Genomic DNA, 15,308 nt, shown 5'->3' with positions numbered 1-15,308 from the left:
ATTGGTTGAGGTATGGATGTGATGGGATGTGATAGATTCATTCGAATCTCTTCAGCTAGATTTTTCCCAACATTACTAAAATATTGATTAAAATATAGTGCCCCATCTTCTTTGTTTGAATGACAATCTATAGTCTGACCATTAACTGTGATTTTATTTATTAATGCTGTATTTTTCTTCCTAGAGTTGTTTATTTCGTGTAAAGTTTTCCACAGTTTCCTAGAATCATGCTTATTTTTAGTTATTTCATCTTTATAGTAATTATCTTTCGCCGTTCTAACACAAGCATTCACTATATTCTTAGTTCTTTTATAATATAATTTTAAAGTCTCATTACTGGGATGTTTTTTCACTAGGGATGCAAGTTTATCTCGGTTTCGGATAGAGTTCACAAGACTAGGGCACATCCAAGGTTTAATTGGTCTAATCTTGGAAGAATAGGTTTTGATTGTGGTGTTATTTGTTATATACATATTTAATTTATTTGTAAATATATGAGCAGCCTCATTTACGTTAGTACATGATAATACATCTTCCCAACGTTCATTTGAGAGATCTTGATCTAGTTGTTCGAAATTTAAAATATGTTTGTGTTTTGGATCCTCAGTATGAGTTACATGATCAGTTGTTATATCGCCGTTCTAACGCAGGCTTTCACTATATTTTTAGTTCTTTTATAATATAATTTTAAAGTCTCATTATTGGGATGTTTTTTCACTAGGGATGCAAGTTTGTCTCGGTTTCGGAGAGAGTTCACAAGACTAGGACACATCCAAAGTTTTATTGGTCTAATTTTGGAAGAATAAGTCTTCATTGTAGTGTTATTTGTTATATACCTATTTAATTTATTTGTAAATAGTGCAGCAGCCTCATTTACGTTAGTGCATGACAATACATCTTCTCAACGTTCATTTGAGAGATCTTGATCTAGTTGTTCGAAATTTAAAATATGTTTGTGTTTTGGATCCTCAGTATGAGTTACTTGATCAGTTGTTATGGTAGCTATTGTCGAGTAATGGTCCGTTATATGTTGTGTATGTAGTAGAGCTGTCTTTATATTCTCTAAATCAGATGGATGAGAAGATTTATACATACATTATATGATCTATACAACTAGTATTGCCTCGTTTTAGATCTTTCCTTGTAGGCTGTCTAATACAAGAAACAAAGTTATGGGTCATTAAAGTATCTAGGTAGTTTTGTCCTAGATCAGTCATATTATCCGGTAGTATATTTATATTCATGTCTCCAATAAGAAAGTAATTGTGGTGAAGTGAATTTGAATGTAAATAATGGTCAAGCTGTTGGATGAAATTTTGAGGTTTACTCTCGCCTGTTCTATAAATAGCTAAAATTGTATAATTCTTCCTGTTAAAATTCACATCTACTTTTAAACAATTTGCTTTTTCTATTATTTCTTGTTGAACATCAACTTGAAGGTAGGACTTAACAAAAACAGCTATTCCTGCGTTTTGATTGATAGCTTGTGTCGTATGGTAAAATTCAAAATCTTGGATCGAAAAGGAGTACGGCAAGACTTTGTCATAAAATGTTTCCGTGCAGATTAAAATATCAATTCTATCCAAAATATGTTCTAAATTAACTGTAAGTTGATCAAAGTTCTTTTTTAGACTACGGATGTTGGTGTGAAAAATCGTTAGACCTTGATGTTGTATGAACTGACGTGCTTCATCTATACTAGTGAAATTATTTTCATTTTGAAAGATGTTATCTGGAATTGCACTTAATAAATCCATAAATATTAAGTCCTAACTAACTAGCTTTATTAGAGGGCAGTAAAAACAGAGGGCATAGTAAAAAAGACTCTCGTTGAAGAGAAATAAAAAAAAATGAAAACCTGAAAAAATGGAAAAGACGACAATAGAGAAAAAAAAGGACAGACTCGAACAATAGAGAGATAAGATAAATGTTTGAAAACGCACGAAAGACAGACAAAATAAAATATGGGTAAAAAAAAGTAAAAATGAGAGAGAGAGAGAGAGAAAAAAGGGGGGAGGAGAAAAAAGAGTACAGAGAATGGGGAGAGAATCAATGGTTGAGAAATGGCTTCAAGTCGTCCAGATCGCGGATTGGCGTAAGTCGCGACATATCATCTCGCTGTACGTAGACTTTCCCATTTCTGAACCTGACAGTCTTCAGTTTCCTCTCACGCACGCACTTCCTCGCTTCATAAAATATCTTCTTGTTATCTGGTGATAGATGATTGTTCACGTAGATTTGGGAATTGGCCGAAAACAGCAATTCCTTGGTTGCCTCCAGTTGACTACACTTGAGCTTCTTCTTATTAGCTGCAACAAGGAATTCATCTCTTTTGGCGCGATTCGTAAATTTGACAATGATGGGCTTGCTGTTCTCATTCCGAGATGGTACACGATGGGCGGCCTGTATGTCCATTTTGTAATCAATATGTACGCCTATTTTTTCGCCCATTTCGCGTAGTAGTTCTCCAATATCTTCGTTAGCAACGACAGGAATATTATTAATCTGGACATTAGATCGTCTCGAATATTGTTCTATGTCGTTTAGTCTCCACATCAGGCTCTTGTTTTCTTCTTCTAATTTTTTTATTTTCCCATTTTGTTCATCAATCGTCTTTAATAGTTTACTATTCATTTCCTGCATCATAGTTGTAAATTTCTCCAACATTCTTCTTTCTGATGCTAGGTTCTCTCTCTTGATAAGATTTTCAATCTCTGCCAAACTCTCTGTTTTGCGTGGTGAACTTCGTCTGTGGAAGACAGGATAGGAGAAAGCCAGCCGTTCCGATAACGAACATTATCCCATCAGGATAAAATCCGCCCCGGGCGGGAATCGAACCCGCGTTCTAGCGCTTACAAGGCAGACGCACTACCAACTAAGCTAACTAGGCTGGCTCATACATTCTTAATCTTGACGTAAAACTAACCGAGATTAATATACCATTATACCAACCTCCGTGGTGTAGTGGTTTTGCGTGGTGGACTTCGCCTGTGGAGGTTGATGGTTCGAGTACAAGTCATAAATTCAGCTATTAATGACCACTCAAAGTACAAGAGCTTGTCTCCTAACTAATTTTGAAAGGTGTTTTAACTGATTTTGCCCGTTCTTGAATTTCGAAGGATTCGTCCTTCTTGAATTTCTGAAATGAAGTAAAAGTCCATATGACCCCTATTTCCATACATTTGACTTCGAGATTCAACCAGACTTAAGCCCAAACTTACCAAAGAATCAAACTCCAACAACCCCAATCTTATTTCAAAGTGGGTCTCCTATTTGAGGGTGCTCAGCATTTTGTTCACGATTTTCTACAGGATTAGAGTTGCTACACTGGCTTTCTCATTGTCAATGTCATTACATATTTCATTTAGCCATTGAATTTAAATTAATATTGTTTTCTTTTTTTTTTTACAGATTACAGAACTATGATACAATCAGCACAAAATACATTATAAGCAATTATTTTTTGGACCCGTGTGGTAAGTACCTAATAGTTTGTCAACATTTATAGACTATATGTATAGATCTCCGTCCTTTTACTTTCCTTATCCTATAGGAAGGAAAGTAATGTAATCGGGTCAAATTTTCGATGGTCAGACTTTTTTTTACAGATTACAGAACTATGATACAATCAGCACAAAATATATTATAAGCAATTATTTTTTGGACCCGTGTGGTAAGTAATAGTTTGTCAACATTTATAGACTATATAGATCTCCGTCCAAGTCGATTTACATCTGAATTGTGCAAGACCTTTGTAAGAATTGTGCTACCTTTTGCCAAGAAGGTCTTCCATAAGGGATTTTAATTTTCTGTGCACATTAATAATTAATGAAGAATTTAATTAAAAGTAAGAAAAAAACTACCTACCCCAGTGAAAGTATTTATTCAGACATTGCCACCATAATGTCACCTCAGGCAAAAAGTGGGAAAAATTATTAATAATATTTTTTTAAATGAAATTATGAAACAAAAAAAGTTTCCTTTCGAGACAAGGAAATTCATTAGTCCCCCATAGTATTCAGAAAAAAAGATACTCTCCCATCACGTCAAATGGAAAGCGTGAAACCGCATGTTTTTAAATATCTTGTCACAAAACGAAGAAAGAATCCAAAGAACTTAATAAATCTCGTCTGTAAATACGTCCAAGACCACCTATCTATCTACAAAAATGTTGTCATAATTATTACAGGTGATGTTCAGTGGAAAATATACTCTCCCATCACGTCAAATGGAAAGCGTGAAACCGCATGTTTTTAAATATCTTGTCACAAAACGAAGAAAGAATCCAAAGAACTTATTAAATCTCGTCTGTAAATACGTCCAAGACCACCTATCTATCTACAAAAATGTTGTCATAATCATGTACAGGTAGTGATGTTCAGTGGAAAATAGGTAGGCACAGCTGGGAGATCCTTAGACAAAGTTACCAACGAAGAAAGAATCCAAAGAACTTATTAAATCTCGTCTGTAAATACGTCCAAGACCACCTATCTATCTACAAAAATGTTGTCATAATTATTCACAAAACGAAGAAAGAATCCAAAGAACTTATTAAATCTCGTCTGTAAATACGTCCAAGACCACCTATCTATCTACAAAAATGTTGTAATAATTATGTACAGGTGATGTTCAGTGGAAAATAGGTAGGCACAGCTGGGAGATCCTTAGACAAAGTTATAGTTTTGAAAATTGCGAAAGTTTTCTAGATCAGATTGGGGTAAACTTAGACTTAGATTGGGGTAAACAAGTCCCCCATCAGTATAGCTAGGAATTAGGAATTTATCCCTAATATTTACCATCTTCATTTTCCTCAGGGATGGGGAGAGGTTGAAACTTATAGGTACAGAGTTCAAGATCCTAGACTGATTTAAGTCGAATCGCACCCCATCCACTTGAACAATCATTCAACTATTACCATGGTACATGATATGATGTAAGATCGCGCACCCTCTGATTCATTACGAACATTTCTAAAATAGAAAATCTTTAATGGGATCTTAAATACATGTAATATTTCTCTCATAATGGAAAACTGTAACATTCTTACTACAAGGGAGTGGAGACTGGTAGAGAGATTCGAGTATCTTTGATTTCACTTCTTATTAATGATATTGACTGACGCTCTTTCTCCTCTTTCTTAACAAACATCGCATTAAGGATGAAAAAGAAAGATAAAGAAAAATGAGAAGGAAAGACGGACTGTCTGTAAAAGTGAAAGTGTACGAGAATTTAGTGGGAAACCTACTTTACTTCTAGAATTTTAGATTATAGGGTAGGAAAGTGGAATTTAACCAAGTTTCAAAGGAACTAGAGAGAGAGAGAGAGGGAGGCGAGAGAGAAAAGGACAGTTGTTCCTTACCTTCTTAGATTAGAGCCTTTGAGCCATACTTGGACTGATTTGATGAAAGTGTATGTCAGTATCTATCGTTTTCTTCTTCAGCTGGATGAGATACACATTATCAAGACACATCATTAACACAAGATCAGATCTTGAGATTCGGTATACTTGAGATTGTAAAGGTGTACTTTTGATTCTTAAGTGTAGATGAGAGGGCCATCTGTCAAAACCTTCGTGTTTTTGTTTCAGGAAAATACAGGCTTCCCAGCGGAACCACCTAAACACGTTCCTCAATTATGCCTACATTATCGGGTGGCAAAAGAAACTCTAATTACAGCGGTGATAATTAGCCACGAAGTGATAAATGTGTTAACCCTATCCCATAACCTTGGGAGGCATCGGTTTTTTTTTTTCCTCCTGAGGAGGATTGTTATACCTGAAAAGGTTGAATACAGAGCAAGGTAGGTCGGTAGGTAGGTATTATTAATCGGTTGATGAGTATTTCAGATTTCAGAGGTATTCATAAAAATGTTGTAGTTATTTGTAAGCATATACTAGAACAATCATTGGATTAGGCTTTCAATAAACCAACTTTCAACTGCAGGAATTGCCACCAATATTCCTCAACTCCCCATAATCAACTATGCGGACTAGCATTTTCCCACGCGCCAGTTCCAAGCCGAACAGGTATCTACCATCTTCCCAGAATATTTATAGGCATTAGAGTGAACTTTTGAGTTGTATGGCCGCCATACACGCCATACATACACGCTACGCCACTGTCCTAGACTGATTTATGTCGAATCGCACCCCATCCACTTGAACAATCATTCAACTATTACCATGGTACATGATATGATGTAAGATCGCGCACCCTCTGATTCATTACGAACATTTCTAAAATAGAAAATCTTTAATGGGATCTTAAATACATGTAATATTTCTCTCATAATGGAAAACTGTAACATTCTTACTACAAGGGAGTGGAGACTGGTAGAGAGATTCGAGTATCTTTGATTTCATTTCTTATTAATGATATTGACTGACGTCAAAGTTTTAGGATTTCTTGTATATTCTATCGTTTTTATTTCAAATTTTTTAGAAGTACTCGTACGAGTACATCTCGTGAGTTCTTTCATTTAATGTTTCCTATCCCACGCGCCAACTTGAAATGTCACTTTCATTAGGAGTAGCCATAAGTTTTGCTTCACTTTTTACATACTTAGACGCAGAATTATCCACACTTGGGTGTACAATGGTGTGTTTATTGGTAACCAATGCGTTGTATTACCGTATCTCGAGGTGAATGAATAGCAATATGTCTGCTGAGGAGAATGAAGGTGGGATGTTCAGAGGTGAATGAATATTAGGAGATAGGATGCATTGAGAATTGACTCAGTAGGTAGTTCTAGTAAAAATTTACACGGATTGAAGCATTCCTTAATTGGCAGTTCTTGGTGTATTGCAGTTATGTTCATGGGGTCTATCACAATCCCAACATCTTTGTTTTGGACCACTTACCTACGATTGAATACACAGACGATTCTAACCATGTTCTCAAGCACATTGTCAATTTTATTGTTAGGTACTCTTGATCTTTCCCTTGGAACGCATATTAAGTAATTTTGATTGTTTTGTAATGTCAAAATTGAGTCTTACATCTACCCTTTATGTCCTCCAAACGTTATCAACTAGGGATATTATAAAATGGGATTTGACTATCTCAGTTCCTGTTCTTTCTAGTAGTGGAGTGTTCGTAGATCCAGGAATACATCATTTATTCTCGTTCCAGAGATGTGATGTTGTTCCTATAGTATACATGAGTGCATAAACCGCTTAGAGGAAGAAAACTGTAGGCCGCATTACATTATCATGTAAGGGAAAAAGTTCCTTTAATATCCTTAGGCCTTAGGATATCCCGCATGGTGGTGGACTTGTAACTTTTGTGCTATAAAAATCTTTTACTTAAGTACGCTTTAAATTTATGTTATGAGCCTCTTGCATTGCATATTGCAGAAATACTTTGCCTGTTATTATGTGCATAAATTTATGCAATATTGCCAGTATGCGTCCCTGTACTCATTTTCTCTTTAATAGATCATACCGACGGATATCCCGCATGGTGGTGGACTTGTAACTTTTGTGCTATAAAAATCTTTTACTTAAGTACGCTTTAAATTTATGTTATGAGCCTCTCGCAGTGCATATTGCAGAAATACTTTGCCTGTTATTATGTGCATAAATTTATGCAATATTGCCAGTCTGCGTCCCTGTACTCATTTTCTCTTTAATAGATCATACCCATGTTTTCAGCCATGGCAGATGTATGTAAGTGCGAGTTCTATTTTCCACCTCAACCATCCTATATTTCAAAGAGCATGAAAGTATCCACAGTCTTGAATTTGAAATCCACTGTAGTATATTAAACCGGGATTTACATCAAAATTGAAAATTATTCCACATCTCTTCCCATTGAAAATACATCTTTCTTTTTCCCTCGTTCTTCTCCTTTTTCTCTTCTGTTAGCTTCTATTTCTACCTTTTTTTCGTTAAAAAACTTGGATTCTTTTGTTTTAGCCCCTGGCAATTTATTCAAATTTTTCGGCAAACTTCCCCACCGTATATTTTCCTTTTCTAATAATAACCATGAAATTCTCGTGTTTACCATCATTATTACTGCTATTGTTACATCACTATTATTATAGTCCTATCGTTAAGTTTTGTTTGTAAAACTCTTTCTCCAAGAAAACCAAGTTGTTCCATAAGTTATTTGCGCCAGCCTAGTTAGCTTAGTTGGTAGTGCGTCTGCCTCGTAAGCGCTAGGCCGCGGGTTCGATTCCCTCCCGGGGCCGATTTTATCCTGATGGGATAATGTTTGTTCTCGGAACGGCTGGCTTTCTCCTATCCTGTCTTCCTTCTCTCTTCGATTTCGGGACGATAAGACCATAGCAGTTACAGTTCCCTCTGTCAAACCTCTTAAAAAAAAAAAAAAAACGGAACGTCTGGGTGTCCTAATACTTCTTATACATAATAATTATGTATATTAATTCATTTAATCTACATACTTGATTTAGGTTATTTTTTTAGACGACCTAATAACGTACTTAATCACGTTCTCTAAAAAGACGAATCTTTAAAACAAACGATCTTGATTAGAGGATTTAGAGATTCAGTAGCTTATAAAAACTTAACAATAAAATGACAGTAAATAAATAAGTAACATTTACTTTTATCGGTAAAAAGTACGAATGAAAACGACAAAACTAATAGCATAAATTTCAACATAATCTCGCGACATGATTCATGCATACACACAAATTTGTTCTTGTTCTTCTTTTGTTGAAACTTTTATCTCGAGTTCTTTTTCAACACTTACACGTAAAAGATAAGGGGAGTTATTTTTTAAGACACATCATTAACACAAGATCAGATCTTGAGATTCGGTATACTTGAGATTGTAAAGGTGTACTTTTGATTCTTAAGTGTAGATGAGAGGGCCATCTGTCAAAACCTTCGTGTTTTTGTTTCTTTTGATAGTCCTCGAGATTTTTTCGCCTGAAATTTTGATTATGTCTCACCCCCATTAATTTAGGATTTCAAAGTTTTAGGATTTCTTGTATATTCTATCGTTTTTATTTCAAATTTTTTAGAAGTACTCGTACGAGTACATCTCGTGAGTTCACGTTTTCTTTGAAATCCTCGAGATTTGGGATTTTGATAACAGGTAAATATTTCGGGAAATTCTTCTACTCGTAAATTTGCATAAATTCTACATGAAAATGAATATTATTACATATTTCGGAGTTAAAAATGCAACAATTGTATAATGTAAGGGTCGTAAGGGAACATTTTTAGAAATTTTTGACTGAAATCTTTTTTCCTTTGCCCCTTTTTAGTCCTTTTAGTCCCTTCTGATTCATTCTGTTACACTTTCCTTGTTCATTTTATCCTTCTTTCTCTTACTCTCACTAACTTTCTCCGGACTCATCCTTTTGCCTAGGGGTTTTCCAATTTTTAGTGATTTAGTGCCTAATATTTCCGTTATTATCAGCAGATTTTCTCAGCGGTAACATGAGATTGTGGTCCCGGGAGTTAATGTTTCATAAAGGGTTAATACCTGTACATTCTAAAGTAAAGTATTTTTGAATGTTCTTCCGGAATGCGAATGTTGGAATGGTAAATTCTTCTGTACCTTTGACTTCTTTAATCCCTTGAAATTCTGAAACCTTATATGTAAATCAATAGAATATCTCCTTTTCTTTCTCTACCTTTCGTTTTCCCTCCTTTTCCTGGAGAGGAAAAGAGAAAGAGTTTAATACCTGCCTTTTAATACGTTCCGCCTTTTTATCTGGCTGAATATGTATTGTAGGTATTACGTAGGTATAGGTATTACCTACGTTCTCCTATTTTTTCCCCTTCCCGAGTTCGACTGTCTATTTTAAGTTTTGATCCCTTACACGTTTCTGATTTTATTACAATTCACTTCAAGGCCATTGGAGTTATATTAAATGAGGATAGTCCTTTATTTCTGTACATAGATACGTATCTTTACAGTAAAGTCGGTAAGTTCCGTAAGCAGAGAGTTACAGAGACCACATTCCTTAGCAAAATCAAAGGATAACTTTGTTCTATCTTTGATGCGTCCATTCTTCATTCGAAAAGTGTTAGGTTCCTACCAAACCTTGTATGTCACTCATTATTTTTATCTTAAGCTGTTAAAAATTCGAAAAGTGTTAGGTTCCTACCAAACCTTGTATGTCACTCATTATTTTTATCTTAAGCTGTTAAAACCCCAGCATCAGCGTGTGAATGTAAAAGTTAGGGTACCTAAAAGAACACTCAAATAAGCATCATTCAATAGGATAAGGAAAGTCGTGTGATGTTCACACCAGATTTTTTTTATCTTAAGCTGTTAAAACCCCAGCACCAGCGCTGCGTGTGACCCCCCAGCATCAGCGTGTGACCTTATTTTGTCATAATATTTCAGCTTAAAAAAGAAAAATCGGAGGAAAAAATCCCCTGGAAATTCCCCCATAATCCACCAAAGCTCTTCAAAAGCTGAAAGTAAACACACTACTCTTGTGTGATTTTGTTTACTTTTTTTTCGCCATCAAACTTGCGTGTGACCTTATTTTGTCATAATATTTCAGCTTAAAAAAGAAAAATCGGAGGAAAAAATCCCCTGAAAATTCCCCCATAATCCACCAAAGCTCTCCAAAAGCTGAAAGTAAACACACTACTCTTGTGTGATTTTGTTTACTTTTTTTTTCGCCATCAAACATTTTTCCCGCATTTTCTCAAAGTTGAGGTCTATTTAATTTACTTATAGTATGCTCTGTCATAGGAGTCCTAATATTGATTTATAATTTGTATCTGGTTGAGATTTAGGGGGGGGGGAAATGTCATAGTGAACCACAGTCGTTAAATGAATGATTGCAAATTGCAACAGAGTAGTGACATCTCTTTGAAATATTATTTATTTGAAAAAGAAAACCCTTTTTTTACGATTTTTCCATAAAATTTTTCTCTCTCTCTCTTCCTCCATATGAAGTCAACACAGACCTACATCTATTAATTTCTTTTTCATCTTCTCTTTATCTATCTTATATCTGTTTAATATCTCTTTTTTCTCTCTCTGTCATGGTAAACCTAATGAACAATTTATTGACCAAGGAGTTTAATAAAATATCATCTTTCATAATGAATAATTTTTCTCTTAATTAATATTTTTTCTCATTCTTTTTTTCTGAACCCTAGTTTTCCATGATCATTATGACAGTCATAATTACTAAACATTCATCTCCTTTTTTCCCCTGCTTCGACTTCTCTATTCCCCCTGTATTTGCCAGTGGCCAAGGGCTAAGTACGAACTGAGGGTCAAATATTTTCTACCCTGTCATATTGGAAAATTGCTTACCTGTTGGAATACTCACTTTTGAGACCCAATGCACCCTTTGCGTGACATGTTATAGTAAGTTCTCGGTACGTAGTTACTACTTATCACTTTCGCCTCAATTGTTTTCTAGAAATCTTGGACATAAATAAAAGAATAAAACAATACTTATTGTCATTGGGTACAGTGAGGATATTGTTACTAATTTTAGACGCATATGTATCTTGCAATAATTTGAATGTAACCTCTATCTCATCACTATTTCCGTCTCTTCTTATGGATAAGCTATCTTTGATATTTTCCCAGGTAGGTATCAATGTACGTACAATTTGTGCAAACTTACATCATACAGCATACAGCACATCCTCCATATCTCCCACAGTTCTTGCTTCTATCTACTCCACTGGCTTTTTCTACTTCAAAGGTATTTTTATATTGGTTCACAAAAAGGGATGATTAATATTCGTCATTAAATTTTATCGCTTTGTATTAATTTTTATTACTTTTATAATTCCTTTCTTCCATTTCGTTTCTAATACTTTTACGTCCTCATAGTTTTCATCTTTTTCTTCTGAGTTCAGTGTTTTATAATTATCTTCTCTAAATTTGACTTCTTTTTTTTCATTTCATTTTGAGTAGTTGTTAATTCTCTCTATTCTCTATTTTTCTATATTATAATATCAATATTTTTACTAGTAAATCAATTGGGTACCTTCCAAGAAGAAATAGTTTCCGCCAGTGTAGTGTGGGAGAACTGCTCAAATCAGTGTCTTGTAACAGTTTTGAATGAATATGAAATACCTATATGTAGGTACCTACTTACATAATGGATCTCCAAATTTTCAAGTATCAAATCATGAATTTATTATTCTTTCCATATTTCAATAATCTTTTTACACCGGTAATGCCTCCACTGGTCGCTGCTCGATTGTCCTCACGAGGCTGAGAGCACCCCGAACTTCAACCTCAGAGCCGAAAAAACTGCGACCCCACCGTGAATCGAACCCGGTACCTCCACCGTACCGTACGTGGGACTGTTTTCATCTCACAATAAAAACTTTCCTCACCTTCTAAAAGAATCTAAAGGCATTAAATTCAATCCCTTCACACTTCGATTTAGGTTTCTACTATGGTTACCATCAGCAGAATGAGATTTTACTTAAAATCCAAACTTTCAGATCATATGTATTTCGAATAAAATTTCCACTAAAAGCAGAATCTAAAAAACATGCTGTTTTTTACCCTCTATCTCATGTTTTTTATTCCCACGAAAGAGTCCATTTTTACTTTCGAATGACCCATCATCTTGTCTAGGAACTTGGACAGCTTTTCGTTTGATAAAAACACGAAGGGAAAGGAAGGGGAGAATGACCCATCATCTTGTCTAGGAACTTGGACAGCTTTTCGTTTGATAAAAACACGAAGGGAAAGGAAGGGGATTTTTACTTTCGAATGACCCATCATCTTGTCTAGGAACTTGGACAGCTTTTCGTTTGATAAAAACACGAAGGGAAAGGAAGGGGAGGGGATGAAGGATATTCCAAAGAGATAAAATATTCACGGTGATGGATAGGATGATGGAGAAAAACATCTCCCCGTGATATTGTACAAACAAAATCTTGAAATATTGATAAGGGTCAAAGCGGAGAGCAAAAGAAAAACGATTGCATTAATGTGAGAATTCAATATAAACGATGGGGATTGGACTTTGATAAAAATAAAATACGAGATGTATCCCTCTCCGTTCAATGCGAGATAGAGAGAAGTTGAGGAAATATCCATTAGAAATACATTATTGCTGCCTATAATGACAGACATAAGAGATAGATATGGAGATGTAAGTATTAGACATCATATAGATATCAAGCTGTGCTCTCAGTAAACACTTTGTGAATTAGAGGTGATGGGTTTTTTTGTAAGATTTTGCCAAAATTGAGAGCTTTTTCTATGCGTTTAATGTTGGTGACGGGTAAGTTTTTTCTAGTTTTTTCCCCTCTATTGATATCTATAGGTACATAATTATGTACTTAACTTTCCGAAATTAGTCGTATATAATTATATTTATTTAGGTAAGTATACCCACTCCGTACTCTTCCCTCATCACCATCGAAGGTCTCACTCTCACTCTAATGTGTGCAAACAAGATTAGCTCTTTCTAGCTTACTTACTTATTTAGGTTTCTTTATTGACTTTAGATTCTTCTTCAAGTTCTTCAGTATCATTACGAACATTGAGTGAATACTGAGTCTGCTAATTCCTTATCTATCAAAACTATCTATTTCTCAAGAAAAAGTTTAAAATGTTCGCTTCTTCATCTAAATCTAAGGTAGGTATTATCTTGCGCTTTCAGAAAATATTCTTCTTTTCGCTATCCTTTGAAATTCCTCTCTCCTCCTTTAAAAAAAGAGTGTTATCTGTAAAATACACAATTTAGAAAGAAATCCAAAAAGCTTTCGTTTTTTTTTTTTTTTTTTTTTTTTTCTTTCAAAGTTCTTGTTTTCGAGAGAGAAAAAGCAGGAAAAAAGTGTTTAGATTTTTATTTCAACCTGGAGAAAAGCACGTAGTCGGTATTTAATTATTATCGAGAAGCTGTGGAGTAGGTATCCTATGAATAGAGTACGAAACTGATTGAACTTTCAGTTTTATGGTTTTGGTTTTATCATATTTGCCAGAGCGCCAAACAGAAAGATCTAGATATTGAGAGAAGAAAATATGAACAACCAACTCAGGAGTTGAATAGGTATCCTATGAATAGAGTACGAAACTGATTGAACTTTCAGTTTTATGGTTTTGGTTTTATCATATTTGCCAGAGCGCCAAACAGATCTAGATATTGAGACAAGAAAATATGAACAACCAACTCAGGAGTTGAGGAATTGCTATTATCTTTGGAAATGAAAGCCAATCAATGTGCCCCCAAAGATTGACTTTCTCAAAAGCAAGAGCCATCCCTAGTTTTTGCAAAGACGAAGAAAAATGTGGAAGAATAACAAACGAAGAGAAAGAAGAGCAGAATGAGGAGAGAACTAAAAGGAAAAGAAAGTTTATGTAGAAACAACAACACTGATTAATTTGAAAGAAAGGTAATTTGAAGTTTTTATATTAAAAATATTTGGATACCTAGCTTTTAAGTTCAAGTTTATTAGCTTGTGTTAGTCAAAAGTAAGTTAGAACCACGATGTAAGGTAAATGGGCTAAAAGCCTGTGAGCGCCAGCAAGAGAAATTTCCCTTGTTGTTGTGTTAGCATCATATAGGTAGTTATTATAGTCATCTTATCGTTCATAGATATCAAAAGGAGTTTTTCCTGACTTCGCAACGTCTCTGGATTTGAAAGACGAGCAATTTTGCGCTCTTGAGAAGTTTTTCCTCCAAGAGCAAAGGGAAACTCAGGTGTACAAACCGATCCTGGGTGTACAGCTGGCCAATATTGGCGTCTCAGGCTTACCATACAAGTAGAATAGAAGTTTCAAGTCAAAATAATACCTATCTAGGTAGTTGAGCAAAGGGAAACTCAGGTGTACAAACCGATCCTGGGTGTACAGCTGGCCAATATTGGCGTCTCAGGCTTACCATACAAGTAGAATAAAAGTTTCAATTCAAAATAATACCTATCTAGGTAGTCATTATAGTCATCTTATCGTTCATAGATATCAAAAGGAGTTTTTCCTGACTTCGCAACGTCTCTGGATTTGAAAGACGAGCCAATTTTGCGCTCTGGAGAAGTTTTTCCTCCAGGAACAAGATAACAGTCCACAACATATTCGACATGAAACAACGAAACGGAGAAAAAGTTCAAACAAATAATGAAACATTATGGAGCAACGAATATAAATTAACAACATCGCGAGCGAAACAAACTTTTCTCCCTGATGTGTTTCTTTCCGAAAAATTGTTTATAAGAAGCTCAAGGCGTAACAAATGAGAAGAAATAAAAGAAGAATGAACAAGAAGTACCTATAAGAAGAACATGAACACTTGAGAAAAAGTAGGCATGGAACTTTTGAGACCTGCTGAAATGAGAAGATGTAGGTATAATTACAAGTAGGTATGTACCTATGGGTGTGAGAGACAAAACT

At 35.0% G+C, this 15,308-nt stretch overlaps 1 protein-coding gene and 1 long non-coding RNA gene across 2 annotated transcripts in view; one reads left to right on the top strand and one right to left on the bottom strand.

Annotated features, from left to right (window-relative positions):
* Nucleotides 1-2,049: 2,049 nt before the first annotated feature.
* On the bottom strand, nucleotides 2,050-2,646 carry LOC108253775. The gene has a single exon (XM_017448381.1). The coding sequence runs from the start codon at nucleotides 2,644-2,646 to the stop codon at nucleotides 2,050-2,052; it is 597 nt and encodes a 198-aa protein (XP_017303870.1).
* A 955-nt stretch (nucleotides 2,647-3,601) lies between these two features.
* LOC103519715 overlaps nucleotides 3,602-15,308 on the top strand; it is a 49,705-nt gene continuing 37,998 nt past the window's right edge. The window contains exon 1 of the long non-coding RNA XR_001809817.2: nucleotides 3,602-3,673. This is a non-coding gene — a long non-coding RNA (uncharacterized LOC103519715). The remainder of the gene's footprint in view (nucleotides 3,674-15,308) is intronic.

The sequence above is a fragment of the Diaphorina citri genome, unplaced genomic scaffold (assembly GCF_000475195.1).
Source record: "Diaphorina citri unplaced genomic scaffold, Diaci psyllid genome assembly version 1.1 scaffold67, whole genome shotgun sequence".
Taxonomy (NCBI): Eukaryota; Metazoa; Arthropoda; class Insecta; order Hemiptera; family Psyllidae; genus Diaphorina; species Diaphorina citri.
This window is presented reverse-complemented; position numbering and strand designations above follow the sequence as displayed.